Raw genomic sequence first — 15,999 nt, forward strand, 5'->3', positions numbered from 1 at the left:
AAGAGAGAAGAGCAAGCTACCAGACGTTAGTGTCTCTGACTGCCTCTTTCCCCAGCATATATAACCCCCCCGCCCCCCCCCCCACACACACACCCCTGGTTTCTGGATGCTTCCTTGGACTTAAACCTCCCACCAGCCTCTGGTCTCTAGATCACTGGTTCTCAAACCACGGGCTTGTGACCAACAGCTGCACCAGAATCACCTGAAACCCTTGCTAAAAATACATAATTCTAGCCACCCTAGGACCTGCAGGAGGAGGACTTCTAAGCGTGTCTGGGAATCTGTATATGTCACAAGTCCCCTGGCATCGTTACAATAAGAGCCAGAGTGGAAAGCACTGGTGATCTGTCTGACGCTTGGTCCCTTGTCCGACCATCTGGCCTGTGGTTACCCACGTTCTCAGAATCTGGGCCCCAGGACCCCAAACCCTTCCCTGCTTTATTCTCCTCTGTAGCTCTATCACCAGCGAACATTCCATTTACTTGACTTGGTTTATTTCTTTATTGTTAACTGCACGGCACTAGGCACATAATGGGCCCTAAGTAATGATTTGCTGAATGAATGGATGAATGAAGAATCAAAGAACCAGGAAGCTTCCTATGGAAGGATATATGTTAAAACTGAGAGAAAAGGGAAATAATTTTATCAAGGAAAAATTAAATACAAGGATGCAGCCAATTGTTGGCTTCCTCTTTAGAGAGTCACCAATATAGATATTAGATATATACGGAAGTAGAAAAAGTAGGTCATGCCCAGCCGTCATGGATCAGTGGTTGAGCATCAATCTATAAACCAGAAGGTCATGGCTCAATTCCCGGTCAGGGCGCATGCTCGGGTGGTAGGCTCCATCCCCAGTGTAGGGCGTGCAGGAGGCAGCCGATCAATGATTCTCTCTCATCATTGATGCTCCTATCTCTCTTTTCCTCTCTGAAATCAATAAAAAAATATATTTAAAAAAGGAAGAAAGAAAGAAAAAGCAGGTCACAAGGACACAAAGAGGAGAATGAGGTACACAGGGTCTGGGTGGAGGAGGCAGAGCTGGGAGAAGCTCAGAGAGCCAGCAGGAGCCTGCACTTCACTTGGTTGCTGGTTCCTAAGTTAGTTTTCCCAGAAATAACTTTGAAATATCCATTATCTTCAGTCCTTTCTGAATTTGTGACTAGCTTTTGGGCTTTGTTTTCAAACTTCAGAGTTCATTCTTGAAATCAAGGTTTATTTTCCCTGGGAAGTCTCAGGCTTTTTCCCATGGCACCTTGGCAGCCCAAGTCCTTTACTGTATCTGTGTCATTAATATTCAAATAACACTGGCTTTATTTACGTGGATATTAGGCTGCCTCAGTCAACAATGCTTGAAAGTCACTTTAAAATCAGCATTATATCACAAATCCATATTTTTTATTTAAAATAAAATTGGTTTCCGGCTTAAGTTGTACCAGGGATAATATAGAGAGATAGAGACACAGTGAAAATGGATTGATTCATGCCTGATTCCGGAATCAGAGAAGACCATCAAATCATCGCCCAGTGACAGGCGAGTTATTGAGATTTATATTAAAGGATGGCTAAGTAGTGAGGGGGAAACAACTGATGACTTTATTGGGGGGAGATTTTGCCAAGTTAACCTGCCAGAGTTTTCACCCTCTCTCCTAAAGGATTAATTTTTTTTAAGGGGCAACTGGTAGATTTACTTAGATTTTTAGAGCCTTTTTTAGATTCTTTACCAAAGGCTATTAATGAGTAACCCTGGGATTGTGTAAAACTTTATTATGGGCCAGGAAGTAAATAGATTTATCTTCAGGAAACAAAACTGGGGGCTAATTTAATTCTTCTCTGAGGGAAACATATAAGTAAGGGGATTCCCTGGAGACCCAGGTGAGCACTAATTTTATTTCTAAATTTTATAACTCATCTGAAAGAGGGAGAACACCGGGAAATCTATACATTTGTATATTCCTCTAAGCTCTCTGAGTTGAAAAGTATTAAATCAATTGAAATAAGTTGCTAAGACTGTTCTAAGGTTGTGTATGTCAGCACAAAAGTGGCAGCTAAACCTTCAGTGTAAGCAAGAATAAAATAATACATCGAGGAGAAAAGCATTTCGACTATACTTATGTGACGATGAACTTCAAACTAGGAATTACTACCAAGGAAAAGGATTTGAAATCACCGAGGGCCAAAAAGGCCTAATGGTCATACAGTTCAGTAAAATATTGCAAACCATCTTCTTAGAGATTCATCAAGTACCTTAGCATATTAAAGGCTTGGGAGAAACCTGCAGGAGGGAGATCTTTGTCTCTTTGTTTATTCTGGGTGCAGATAAGTTTGCAGTAGGTGAAAGCGTGGGTAGTTAATGTCATCGCCGGCTATTGAGAGAAATGAGGCAAGTGGGCACTATGTCTTTGGAGGTAGAGTTCATGGGCAACTCCATTGTCAAGTGCCTCCTGGGCAGAGACCAAGCTCCAAATTGGATGGACCATGGACCATGGACCCAACCCAATATGGTGGCTGGTATATTCTCAGTCCTCAAAGCTGGACAGATGTGATGGACATTCTCTCACTCACCCAGATAATTAAGCTGGTGGAGGCCCACTGAGCTGGCAACTTCATACATGATTTCCTAAGGCTACGTGTGTGTCACTCAAGAGGAAATGAGCCCATTGTATATCTGTGCTTGGGGACTCAAAGAAAAGCCAGACCAACTGGGAAGGCTGGTATCTCTTCCAGGCACCGAGAATCCAGCTTGATGCCTAATTTTTCACTTTCGTCCAGATGTTTCCTGTCAGGAAGGCACAGTCCATAACGTACGAATCTTAAAGGCGGAGGCAGAAGTGGTTATTATTCCCTCTAGGCCTGTCTTGCCTTGGAGAAGACGTATTACTCCAGGGTGACTACAATTTTTAAAAATTTAAGTTGATAAAGCCAGCTTATGAGTAAATGCATAGTTACAGCCATTTCAGTGCAAAAGTCTTTGCAGAATTACAGTCATCACCACAGTTTAGTTTGGCCTTCAAATTTTCACTGTAAACTCTCAGACAGTCACGCCCAAGGGCTTCTAAAACAGACCCAATGATGTTAGAACAAGCAGTGTCCTCTTGGCTGTATCAGCCTCCCGCTGTCTATTTTTAATATTTGCTTAAATTTCTGAGTCCTTCCAAACAATAAAAATGAAAGTCATTATAGCCAAGTGCGGCTGTGGTGATAAGTACTTCGGAATCCAAAAACACATTGTCCCTGCCTGCCCAGGTGCCCGTTTTCCAGAATGTCTGGGTATTTATCTAGCGGCAAGAGGTCCTTATCCTGCAACACAGTTGTATTCCACTGACACTTAATCTCCTAGTTAAAATCAATATAATGATGAACTGATTAAATTCTGGTTAAAATGTTCCTTTTCCATCTGCATTCAAAAGAAAACACACTCCTCATCATGGGTACCCCATCCTGGGTTATAATTTGGCTCTCCTTTGCCAGAATTATAATGTCACTCCGACTTGCCGCTGGTTAAATCTAAGAGCATCTCAATGTGCCTCCTAGCTTGTCTGTTGCCTGGCAACTCCAGCAGCCACCTCCTCGTCAGGGTGAGTTCTAATTGGTCAAACTCTTGACAGGAGCCAAGAGTGATTAGAAATGACACTTTATTATTCACCTAGATGGCTAGAACTGATATATATCAGCAGGAAATTTTGCATGAAAATAAGTCATGGATGTTTTCAATATCTGGGTAGCAGAGGGAGGTTGTAAGTTTTGTTAACTAGTATGAATTTTACATTTATTAGTCACCTGTTTAGAGGTATTATTTTTTCTATTTTTTAAATCAACAATATAGTTCAATACCATTTCCCATATGTATTAGCTGACCTTTATTTATTCAGAAAATCACCCTCTAACGTCCATGCCAAAACAGCAACAGTGCCCACGGGGCTAAGCATGCCAAATAGAATGAAACATTAAATTCATAACATTCAACTGATATTTATTAGTTCCCATCTTTAAGGGGTTTATAATGTAGAAGGGCAACAAGATGGATGTATTTCTACGTCATTTCCAACTCGTGGGAAACGGTGGCACTTTGGGGGTTGGGGGGTGGGTAGCATTGGAACGGAGCCCTGGAGATTTTGCTGAGTTTTGACAGAGGGAAAGGTGCTTTGCAGGTGGAATGAGCTGCAGGAACAAAGTCATCTGGACGAAAAGGTACAGGGTGTGTTTGGGGAATAGGGAGTATAAACTGGCTGGAACACAGAGTGCGCGCAAGCACTGAGTGAAAGCAAATGGGAAAAGTAGGTTGAGGCACATAGAGTTCCCAGTTCTCTGCTGGGGGTGGGGGAGTGCTTGGTGCACACTTCACTGAATAGTGACGAGCTATTAAATATTTGAAAGTGGGGGATTGAGGAAAAAAAGGGTTCCAATTCAGTCATTTAGCTCCCAAGATTTTACACACACACACACACACACACACACACACACACACACACACACCGACTCGTGGGCAAACACTTCTGGAGCAGGTGAGAACAGGTCTCCACTTTGCGTGGCCCCAAAGGGGTGGCTCCTGGGGGCCACATATTGATCTCAGGGTGGTGGCCTGCACAAGGGCTCTTTACTGAATCTTTCTTCATAGATGACACATGAATCACCCAGCCTCCACACCATCAATGTGTGGGGTCATTTCTGTTTAGAAGTATAAAGTGACACAGAAGAGACCCTCTCCTCCAGCTCCCCTGCCCTCCCCCCCCCCCCCCAAGGAAATGTGTCTCTCCTAGCACTCAGCCTGTCTCCATTCTCCAACCGTCCGGGGCTCCAAAGGCTTCATGGTGTTTGTTTCTCAAGTTCATGGCATCAGAACTGGATTGAGTGAGATTATAACCTAGATGTTAATTAACTGAGGAGCAAAAGGATTATGCATCCTGAATTTGGAGAAAAAAGGCAGTATGTCAGAAGTCAAAGAATCTGGTGTCCTAATTCTCACTTTTATTTAATTATTTGAGCATAAAAATCACCAGAGTCTCTGCCTTTTAGGTCTTCATGTAATTCTGAAATAAAACAGATACAAAAATGCTTTTTTAGGGATGTCACATGGTGGAGCAAGTAGACAGGCCTACCGAGCTGGCTGTCTACTGCCCTGAACTAGGTAGGATGCTGCCTGCTCTTTCCATGGCTCCCAAGCAATGGTCTCAACCTGGTGTCTACTGACCTCCTTGGAATCCCACAATGCCCATGGAAAGGGACTTTATAGCTCATTGCAATGAGCCCCACATTTCGGGGTGAGGACCCAAATTCAGAGAGATTCCAATGACTTGCCCAGAGTAAGAGGTAGAACCACCATGGGCCTCAGGTCTTCACTCAGGGCCAGCTCCCAGGAAACTGCACTGCACTGCACGAGCACTCAATGTGTTAATGTTTCTTGGATACTTTCTATGTGAAGGCCCTTAGGGAACATTCAGCCAATCAGTCATCACATCGCTATTTGCAGAGAATCAACTTGATGCGTTGCACTGTGCTCATTCCTGTAGAACAAATGCCAAGAACCTCAATAATACATGACAACATGTAAGAGTGGCCACAAGATAGTAACATTGCAAGTGGGTTCGTTATCTATTGCTGTGTCATAAATTACCCCTAAATTTAGCAGTTTAAAACAACAAATTTTTATTAGCTATTAGTTTCTGAGGCTCAGGGATCTGGGCATGGCTTAGAGGGGTGCCTCTTTCTCAGGGTCTCCGTAGTCAAGCTGCCAGCTGGACTGTGGTCTCATGGGAAGGTTGGACTGGGGGAAGGTGGGCCTCGACGTTTACCCACATGGTTATTGGCAGGGTTCAGTTCTTAATGGGCTTTAGAAAACAGGATCAGAAGCTTGTTCTACATCCTTCAGTCAATGGGGCTCTCCGAAGGATTTCAGCAAAACATTGCTCAGGTAACAAGTATTTTTGGAAGGCCAATCTGGTGACTGCAGACAGGATAGATTAGAAAGTGAAAAGACAGGAGGTAAGGAGGCCAGAAGGTTCTTTTGGAAAAAAAACAACAAAAACTGTTAGTACACCAATGTGCCAGGCACTATACTAGGTACTAAGGCTACAAATATGCTCAAGATATAGTCATTGTTCTCAAGAAGCAAGATAACAACCACATTCCAGGCAACCCGTGGCAAAGCCTGAAGTAGCGTGGTCACTGGGGAAATAAAGATGGAGAGACAGATCTGAGAAAGGAGTGATGACAACTAAGAGCACGTGGACCCAGTGGGTGCTGTGAGGAATAAGAGATGAGAGACTGATGCCTGGCACTCAAACCAGTCTGGGAGCATGGGCATCCCAGTGCTTGCAACTTTCACTGCCTTCTAGCGCTAAATCTTTTACCTATTTTGTTTCTAATCTTTGTCATGACTCTTCAAGGGAGCTATTACTATTCCCATTCTGCAGATGAAGAAATTGATTCGGTGAGGTTAGGTCAAACACAACTACGAAGTGCCAAGGAGAGGAAACCTAACAACTGGCACTGGCCTTGAATGTTTTCTCTCCCTGGGGCCAAGTGTATTTAACAAGGTCAAAGTCTTAGCCTCGAGGAGGAAACTCCAAGGATGAAATTCTAGGGATTGCCTAGAAGGGGAGAGGAACGCCTTTGAGCAGGAGAATGTCTGAGCCTTCTGGGTCTTTATCCCATACGCTGTCTCTTTTGCCCACTCACAGAGCCCTCTCCGGCTTCTTGAAGAGCTCTCTGGTCCTCGGGCTGCACCTTGATGCAGAATTCCTCAGTCAGTAAAGATTCCATCTGCTTTGTGTTTAACTGGGCCACTTTGATTATATGGTAAACTGCAGGTTACCAAGAGCTTCCTTTCTTGGGGAATTTCCTTTACCCTTGATAGTTACTGCCAGTTACTAAATAGCTGACCAGCCGTACACTCAGGATCATCTATAATGAAGATAACCAATGTGAGAGCAGACAGAAGCAAATTGGGAAATTTTCTCCCCAGGCTTGGCTGCTGGACTGATCCCCCCCAAGAAGAAATCGTTCTTTAAAAGCCCAATAGCAATAATATTTTATCTGACTCTAAGTGTAACATATGTGCATTATGAAAAACAAAACAAAACAAAAATCACTCATTATGCTACGAAGATGGAAAGGAACAGCCAAATGAGAGTCTTCTATTAAGATGTGTATGATGATAGCATTGTGTGCTCATCTGTGCGTGTGTTTGCACAAGCCACCTCTACCTGCTTGTCTGCAAATCTAGGCGAATAACTGCGGAGTTTGTGGACGGTATGAAGATGATCGCAAGCCCATCAAAGCGAGCTTCTGTTTGTATGCGGCTCGTGTAAGAGTAAATACTCCGTGACGGCCTGTGTAGGATGCGAGGAAGAAAACCTGAGACGATGGCTACTGGCCAGCACGCAGCTCCTGCTCTCCTGTCTGATAATATTTTCCCTGCATTGCTTTTAAAAACATTTTTCATAATTCATGCCCCATCTCCTATCACATTAACCCAACTAAAAATGTCATTATCCATTCGGTTCGACAGACAGCAGGCAGAGTGTGGTAGAAAATTACAATCACGCCAGCCAGCAACAAAGAATTCCAGTCACAAGCACGTGGAGGCGCCGATGGTGGGCATCTGGCCCACCCCCTCTGCACTGTCCAGGCAGATGAGTAGGTTCCGTATGGGTGGAGACCTCTTCGTACACACAGCATGCTTCTGAAGAGGTGTATGTAAATCAATTTTATAATGCATCCCATTTTGGTACATTAAGGAGGCTTTAAGCTTGACATCTAAAGAGACTTCCTCTTTTTTTTTTTCTTTATTATTATTTTTTTTAGAGATAGAGGGAGGGCTAAGGAGAGAGAGAGAGAAACATCAATCAGCAGCCTCCTGCACACAACCCAATGGGAGATCAAACCGGCAGCCCAGGCATGTGCCCTGACCAGGGATTGAACTGGCGATCTCTCAGTGCACGGGATGATGTCCAACCAACTGAGCCACACTGGCCAGGGCCTAAAGGGACTTCCTTTTAAACAGTAGTTTTCTTTTTGCCATGTTACTATTCTTCTAAACTACATCTAAAAGATATTTCTGCACAGGTGATTTGACTGAAGCAGAGTTCAGTTGTACCACTAAGTTTATTAAAATAATGGAAGGAGCATAGCTGGTGAAGCCAGTCATAGAAATGCAGCTTAAATAGTACCGAGTCCTCCAAATACTAAGGTGGCCTGAGATTTCTTGAGAGTAACGAGCCTCACACACACTTTTGTGCTGACGGATTATTAAACGGATGGTTTGTGAGGATTCAGGGAATAATTCAGTGGTCATGAGAGTGCATCCAGAATTATCAAGAGTAAACCAGGGTAGTCATTCTCATGGTTTTTTTTTTTTTAGTGGACTTCAGGATATGGAGATACGATACAGGACATTTCTGCTTCAGCAAATCATTTGACAAAGTCTTCCCCGCCCCGCCCCGCCCCCCCCCCCCCCCCGCCCCCGCACCCTCACTTACTGATAAGATGCTGCCTGGCTGAAAATTTACTTAGGCTCCTGCACAGCTGCCCAGAAACAGTGATAATGACCATTTCTGTGGCTACCTAGAGTAGCCGCCTGGTGGAGGGCCTCGGGCTCTGTGTTTGATCCTGTATACATGCTAATAAACTGAATGAAGGCTTGGAAGACACATTTACCAAATTTCAGTCGGAACAAAGGAGTAGCCACATTGCAGGAGATAAGATTTGAATGAGTGAGTACACAGCTCGGCCCACACACACTGAGTACAGACGCCCAGTGCTCTGAGCTCTTAAGGCTTCATGAGCAGAAAATCCTCTTTTCCAGGATCTCCCTGTCCAGATACTCCCTCCAAGTCTTGGCAACAGGGGAGGGCCTCAGATGCTCTGCCATCTCTCTACTGGGGGGGGCGGGGGGGGGGGCCGGGGAGGTGTCTGCTGAGCTGCCCACAGGTGCTGCCCCTGCCACTGTCCCAGCCCTGGGAACCCACGCAGCCCTGAGCTCAGACCATAGCTCACTCACTTTCACACAACAGCAATGCCCTCTCTGCCTCTTACACAGCGAGGAGCTGGGCCCTGGTGACACAGTTCCTTCCTTACACCCCAAAGCACACGGGGCTGGCTTGGAGGGAGCAGTAGGAGGAAAGAGTCCAACAAAGCCATGTGTTCCTCCAACCTCAGCCAACAGCCACCCAGTCTGTCCCGCTCTGCCAGGCTTCTCCAATCACCTCAGTGTTTTGGGGAAGTTAAGAGATTGTTCCACTCAGAACACATGGTAGGACTTTTTAAAACAATACAAGCAATGTAAAAGCAAAGCCTTTCAAATGAATGGACCCTAAAGGGTCAAAAAATCAATTGTACATGGTGATGATTCATGGAGAAAGATCTTGTGGTTTTCATTGACCTGAACCTCAATATTTGCCTGTTATATGTCTCCTGAAAAAGTCAACATAACCTGGTTTTGTGCTTGATGTGCAAGGAAATGGCCTATTTATAATTTATAGGATTGCTGTGTTCCGTTCATGGAGTTGCCTTTCAGGTGTGATGCAGGAGAGAGGAGAGGAGAGGAGAGGAGAGGAGGGGAGGGGAGGGGAGGGGAGGGGAGGGGAGGGGAGGGGAGGGGGGGGAGGGGAGGGGAGGGGAGGGGAGGGGAGGGGAGGGGAGGGGAGGGGAGGGGAGGGGAGGGGAGGAGAGGGGAGGAGAGGAGGAGAGGGGAGGAAAAAGTTAGATTTCGCCTCAATACAATATACCTCCTAACATTTTAGGACTTTTTCCAAATGTCTCAAGGCTTTATCAGCAAAGAGTGGATCTTATGTAAACATTAATATCCATTCATTCATTCATTCATCATTCATTCATTCATTCAACAAATAATTACTATGTGCCAGGCACTGTTCTGGTACCAAAGACACAAAAATGGACAAAAATCTCCTGAACCCAGAGGAATTTATGTTCTTGTGTCAAAAAGGTAAACTCTAAACATAGATAACATTTCAAAATATGTTCTCCAAAGAAATGCTCAGAACAATGTAGTCCAGCATGTCGCTTTCCCTGTGATGTTGCTCTAGAATGCGCCCTGGATAAAATGGCTCCCCTCAATGCTTCCAACTTGGCTTTCACGTGGGTGCCCATCAGGCTCCAATAAGAATCCCACCCACTCAAGCCAGCCTGCGGTGGGGTCAAAGTGGTGGGCAGCCAAAGTGAGATCTAAATTTGTGGAAGCTGGATAATTAGTTACATGAATGTGCGTATGCTCATGACACCGTTCTCTCTCTTAGAAAATTTCCATAATAAAAATATTTTACTATTAAAAGAGAAATTCAGCAACCATCCTGCATGGGCATAAAAGGCCTCTTGAAGTCACGGGTTCCCCTGATTTGAAGGTTATGAGCAATTTAAGCAGAAATGAACAACCAGCCATCAGAAATGCTCTAAGAATGACTTTTGTATTGAGTGAGAAGTATGGAAAGGGGCAACCTTAGTTCCTTGGGCTACTCGGATTTTCTATTTTAGTGGAAGATCTAAAGTATAATTGAAACCAAGTTAACATGGATTTGGGCTAATTCCAGAGATAGTACATATGGATTGCGGTCTATTTACTCTCTAATGCTAACCAAATGTCATGAAACCAAATACAGATTGTCATTTCCATCGCAGCACTTAACGATCATTTTCACAATTATTTCACAGCATTTACTCTACATCCTTTCTTCTTTTTGCTTCCAAAAAAACAGATTGCTTAAGCTAAAATAGAAATTTTACAGCTATTGTATGTCATGATTTCTGTGAATTTTAGCCCTTCCTCTTGAATCTTAGCTGCATGAATATTATCTTCAAAACAATATCCATTTTCCAGAAAGCACCACACATAACCTCTTTATCTGCAGCTCCTGTAGGCATGCTCCCCGCATGGTGTCCTAATTATACCTTTGTTATCCGCTATCAGATGACGCCCCTAATCAGCCAAGCCTGCGACCTGCTCCTGGCTCATCTAAAACGCTACGCGGAATCTGGGGACGCTTTCGACATCCAGAGGTAAGGGCTGCCTTACAGGTGAGAAGTCCCACTTTCTAATCGCTGCTCCTTGTAACGGTACATAATTACCGGACAATGACCTCGGGACCAGCAGAGGATGGAAATGCTAAAAGCTCATAAAAGCACTGGCAGACTGACCAACGAGTAGACATGAAACCCGTATGCAACGTGAAGCAGATGTGAATACAGCCCAAGGGGAGTGCGGCATGTTGAGGGAAGCCTCGGGCGGGCAGTGGTTTGTGAGTGGACTTGTCCGTTAACCTCTGCAAACCTAGGAGTGGGCAGGATACACCCGGGAGAAGGGCAGGGTCCTGGGAAAAGTCCCTGCATTTCCACTTCCGGAGAAACTGTGGTGCACCTCAGCCTCGAAGCCATGACTTAGCGGGGACACCAAATTTAAATGACTGACGATCTGCCTCTTCCCCCAGTTGCCCTATGCTCACTTATGGTAGACTCGGGGTAAGGTGGGGGCGGCAGATAAGCCGGAAGCTGACTCATTTTTATTATCATTGCTAATAAAATGATAACATAATCGTCACTGGCATTTACACTGTACCCTGCTGTTTACACAATTCTCTTGTACACATTCTCTCTGGTCATGAGATGCGTGAGTTGGCCAAAGATAAGGTGGGCACAGCAGCTATAAAAGCAGAGTAAACAACTCTTAAAACCCTTAAATCTTCCATCATTGGGATCAGATGAAATCACATTCAGTTGTCAAATTGTTTCTGCAACAGGAGCAGGGAGATGTGTAATCAACTGTAGGGACATTTTCAATAACAGCAGTCAAAATAAAATAAGTCGTCTGGAGACGTCCTTTACTCCTCATGGTTGGTTATAGAATTTATGAGGAAGAGGAAGTAGGTATGGGCCTACATCAAGCCCTGAAAATAGTCCTTTTAATTACAAAGGGATATGACTACCCAGTTGCTGGCCCTTTCAGAATAACAGAAAAAAAGATCACTCTAGTTTAAATGGCCATTTGGGGGCAGGCATCCCAGAGCCCGAGAAGTTCATTTTTCGGGAGCTACTGCCAGACACTTTCCCATCTGTTTGTTTCTAAAATACGACGTGTGTTTTCTGTAATAATATAATATGTTCATGAAGCTGGTTCCAAAGTTTGTCTTGTATTTCTTTGAGTGACGGGCCTCTGTGTGTGTTTGTTTGTTTGTTTGTTTGTTTGTTTGTTGCCCTTATGAAAACTGCAAACCCACGAGGAGGGAGCGGGGATAAAGCTAATCCAACTAGACAAGCAGGCTGTTAATGCACTCATCACAATTTGCTCTGTCTCGACTGATCATCAGATGCTGGCTCTGAGCAGCTTTGGGGTGACATGCATAGGCTTTGGGTCCACTGTCTTCCCTCGGTCGCGGGAGGAAATTTACAGCGCGGTTTGGTGTCGGACCGTGTCTGGCTGCCACAGCTGCCACAGCCTGGAAGCTGCGTGACGCTGTCCCCGCTTCCCGTCTGTGTTCGGATCAGCTCCTGGTGGTGTCCTGTGTCTCCTCTGATATCCCGCTGTCCCTGCTCAGAGGGTCTAAGCCAGGGGTGGGCAAACTTTTTGACTCGAGGGCCACAATGGGTTCTTAAACTGGACTGGAGGGCCGGAACAGAAGCATGGATGGAGTGTTTGTGTGAACGAATATAAATTCAAAGTAAACATCATTACATAAAAGGGTACGGTCTTTTTTTTTTTTTTTTTAGTTTTATTCATTTCAAACAGGCCGGATCCGCCCGCGGGCCGTAGTTTGCCCACGGCTGGTCTAAGCCCAGCCGCTTCCTCCCACCCCCTCCCTCAGGCCTGCAGGAAGCTCCTCTTTTGAGTACGTGGACGATGGAGTCCGACGGGTGGGCCGATGGCAGAGTCCTCTTGAAATTCAAATGGGCCCCTCTCCCGCAGGTGCTACAACTGCTACAGCACGGATGTGGTGGCCAGCGTCGCCTTCGGCACCCGCGTGGACTCCCAAAGGGCTCCCGAGGACCCCTTCGTGCAGCACTGCAGGCGTTTCTTTGCCTCTTCCACCCCCAAGCCGCTCCTGGTTTTAATCTGTACGTATAGCCCCTGCCGAGGCGGGGACACTGGGCTCCTGCAGGTGGGCACGTGGGTGGTGCTGGCGGCTCTCAGGACCCAGCCTCTGCCACTAGGAATGGTGCCCAGGGGTCTCTGGGAGTCACCCTGCAGGGTCTGCCATGCAGAGGCCTTGCCTCCCCAGAGCCCCTTCTCGCCCGCCCAGGTGGCCTCTCTCCACCGCAGCCACCGGGGGACAGCAGCCGAGCCCTCTGCAGCGTGTGTTGCATGCATTGCCTCAGGAAGGGCTTGAATTCATCCTGTAAGAGAGGTGTTCTCATCCCCATTTTATAGATGGGAAAGCTGAGGCTTAGAAAGGCAAGGCCGATGCTGGAACCCAAAGCCTTTCCCGGGCATATTTCTCCCCGCCAGCAAAATCCTCTGCAGAAGCCTTCTCTGCCTGAGGCCCAACGCACAGCAAACCAGATCAGATGTGACAGGCGGCGTGCAGGTTACCTATCGCCACGGAGACCAGTCAGTTCACTTTACTTTTAGAAGTGAGTTTTTACCCTCTGGCCAATTCCAGTATCTTCTTGCTTTTACAAGAGTATCGAAGTGTTGAGTTCATTGTTATTAATTATTGCCATCATTTCTAACCATTTGCAGGGCTGGTAAATTTTATTCATTCCTCGGTCAGCTTCATTTCCATTTCTGAGTCAATGTCTATGGGCATTGCTCTGCATCTGCTCTGCACTGACATTGTAGGAGGAGTTGCAAAGGGTTCAAGCATCGTCCTCCTTTGCCCCCCACCCCTGCACCTCAGGGAGCTGCTCCAGCTGAGTTGGCCCCTCTTGCCATCAACCACAGGGAGGTGGTTCCATGGTCCCACACTGTTGCCACTCAGCTCTCTGCCACTCGGAGCCCATCTCCCTGCCGTGTCTCTGGTTCAGGCTCTGGTTCTTGAAAATGGGCAGAGCATTCGGGTCCAGAACTGCCCTCCCCAGCCCAGCTTCCGCACAATGCCTGTGCATAGTAGGCCCACCGTGAACGCCGAGGAGCTAAACCAAGCTGAGTTCCCTGTCACCACCCAGGGGGTGATAAGCATCCCTGACCCAGGTAGCCCTGTCCCAAGGGCATGGCAGCAATGGCCCAGGCTGCACATGACACACAGGGGAGGTGCCCACAGGGGGTGGGGCCAGCATCCTTGCCAGCAGCTGCGGCGGCAACACTTAGGGACGATTCAAGTGGTAGCTCTGGGGACAGTTATCCAGTGGGGGCGGGGGATGCACATGGCCAGAAAGCTGAGAAAGTAGATCAGCTTCTCCCACTTGCTAAGACTTGAAACATGGCCTGCACTCTGCTCTTTCTTGATGAAGTACAAAGAGCGTGGGCCCTCATATCTAGGTCCTGGAAAATTAATTTCGAGGCATGAGATTGACTTCTGGAGGGGAAGATGGAAGGGGGGATTCAGGCGTATGAGTGTTTATCAATGTGCAAGGGGCGGCGAGGAGTCCAGGGGTGGAATGAGACGCGGCCCCTCCCCGAGGAGCCAGGAGCGAGGAGCGAGGAGCGGCAGTTCAGAGGGGAAGACGGGCCTTCAAGCGACTCTAATTCAAGGCCGGGGCTTGCTTCCTGGCAACAGGCCTCTAACAGCCTTGGTTTATTATCGCCCCCCTTTCAGTGCCATTTTTGTTTTTCTCTTTCAAGTATCATTTCCATCCATAATGGTCCCACTGGCCCGGATTCTGCCCAATAAGAAGCGAGATGAACTGAACAGCTTTTTTAACAAACTCATTAGAAATGTGATTGCCTTGCGGGACCAGCAAGCAGCAGAAGAGGTAACGTGCTTTAATAGGACACAGCTTCGGAACGGAATGGAACCTAATTTGGCATCGTTCGTGGTCTCTTTTTTCTCTCTCCCCTCCCTGCCCCACCCACGGCACCCTGCTGTCCTGCATGGGGCTCCCACCCAGAGCTTTCCAGGGGCAGTAGAAAGAAAGGAGAAAGGTCGAGGAGGAGCAAACAGGAGAGAGAGAGCAGGCGGGAGGCACTGTGGGGAGAGGTCCGGACAATCTGTCCACACTCCGAGGTCAGTAGAATTAAAGCTGCCCCCCAATCTCACCACCTATTTCAAGCATCACCCCCCTGCACAGGTCAGAGCTGCTCCCAAAAGAATTCTCCAGATAAATGTGCTTTTCATCAGCATGTTCTTTACATTGAAAAAATGGCAAGAATGAGGTTTTACAGCATGAGCAGCATCAATATTAGAGAGGAGGTAGGCAGCCCCCACCAGTCCCACGCTCCCTTTCGGCTCCCAGAACGCTCCCACATAACCTGTGGCTGGGGGCCCTCTCCGGCTTCATCGGAGACCCAAGATTCCTTTCCTCCTCACAGACTTGCACCACGCTCGGCACAAAGTAGGGACTGAGTAAAATATGTGTTCATTGAACATGGCTGAGAATGGAAGTAGGAATTTTTAATGTTAGGGAAAATAATTTCAATGTTGGATATGCTGGTTGCATATGCAACGCTATGCTTTAAGGGGCCTGTTACATTCAAGAAAGTTGCTTAAAAGAGAAAAAAAAAACAAGGCAAAATGTCTTATACAAAATTGACTTGGGCACAATGTTGCTTTCAAGGGGTTTCCTCAAAGGCTGGGTGGCTCAGAGAATTGACAAGAAAAGGGCATGAGGCCCAATGGTGGCAGCCTTAGTGGAGGATGAAATCGGGGGGTGGGGGGCAGGCTGGATGTGCGGAGCTGGCTCGGGGAGCAGCAGCCTCGCCCCGCCCAGCTGTGTCCTCTGGAGACTGGGCAGCCAAGGTATCCAGGTCCAGAAGGTGGGGAAGGTGTAGACAAGCTCATCGCCCCTGGGCCCACACCACCATGAACTCAACTTGATGCCCTGGCAGGTGTGGGGAGGATGATCTAACGGGCACCCCCGGCCAGGCTCTGCAGCCTAAAGAGACAGGGCGCTCAGCCA

General features: G+C 46.8%; 1 protein-coding gene across 5 annotated transcripts in view; it reads left to right on the forward strand.

Moving 5' to 3' along the window:
- The window catches only part of TBXAS1 (thromboxane A synthase 1), a 147,533-nt gene that overhangs the window by 85,948 nt on the left and 45,586 nt on the right, over window positions 1-15,999 (forward strand). For all 5 annotated transcript variants that reach the window (XM_081102472.1, XM_081102473.1, XM_081102470.1 and 2 more), the window contains 3 exons: window positions 10,922-11,010; window positions 12,911-13,059; window positions 14,726-14,856. In XM_081102472.1, the coding sequence (XP_080958598.1) occupies window positions 10,922-11,010; window positions 12,911-13,059; window positions 14,726-14,856 (369 nt within the window). The remainder of the gene's footprint in view (window positions 1-10,921; window positions 11,011-12,910; window positions 13,060-14,725; window positions 14,857-15,999) is intronic.

Source organism: Myotis nattereri (genome assembly GCF_964212035.1).
Source record: "Myotis nattereri genome assembly, chromosome: 11".
NCBI lineage: Eukaryota > Metazoa > Chordata > Mammalia > Chiroptera > Vespertilionidae > Myotis > Myotis nattereri.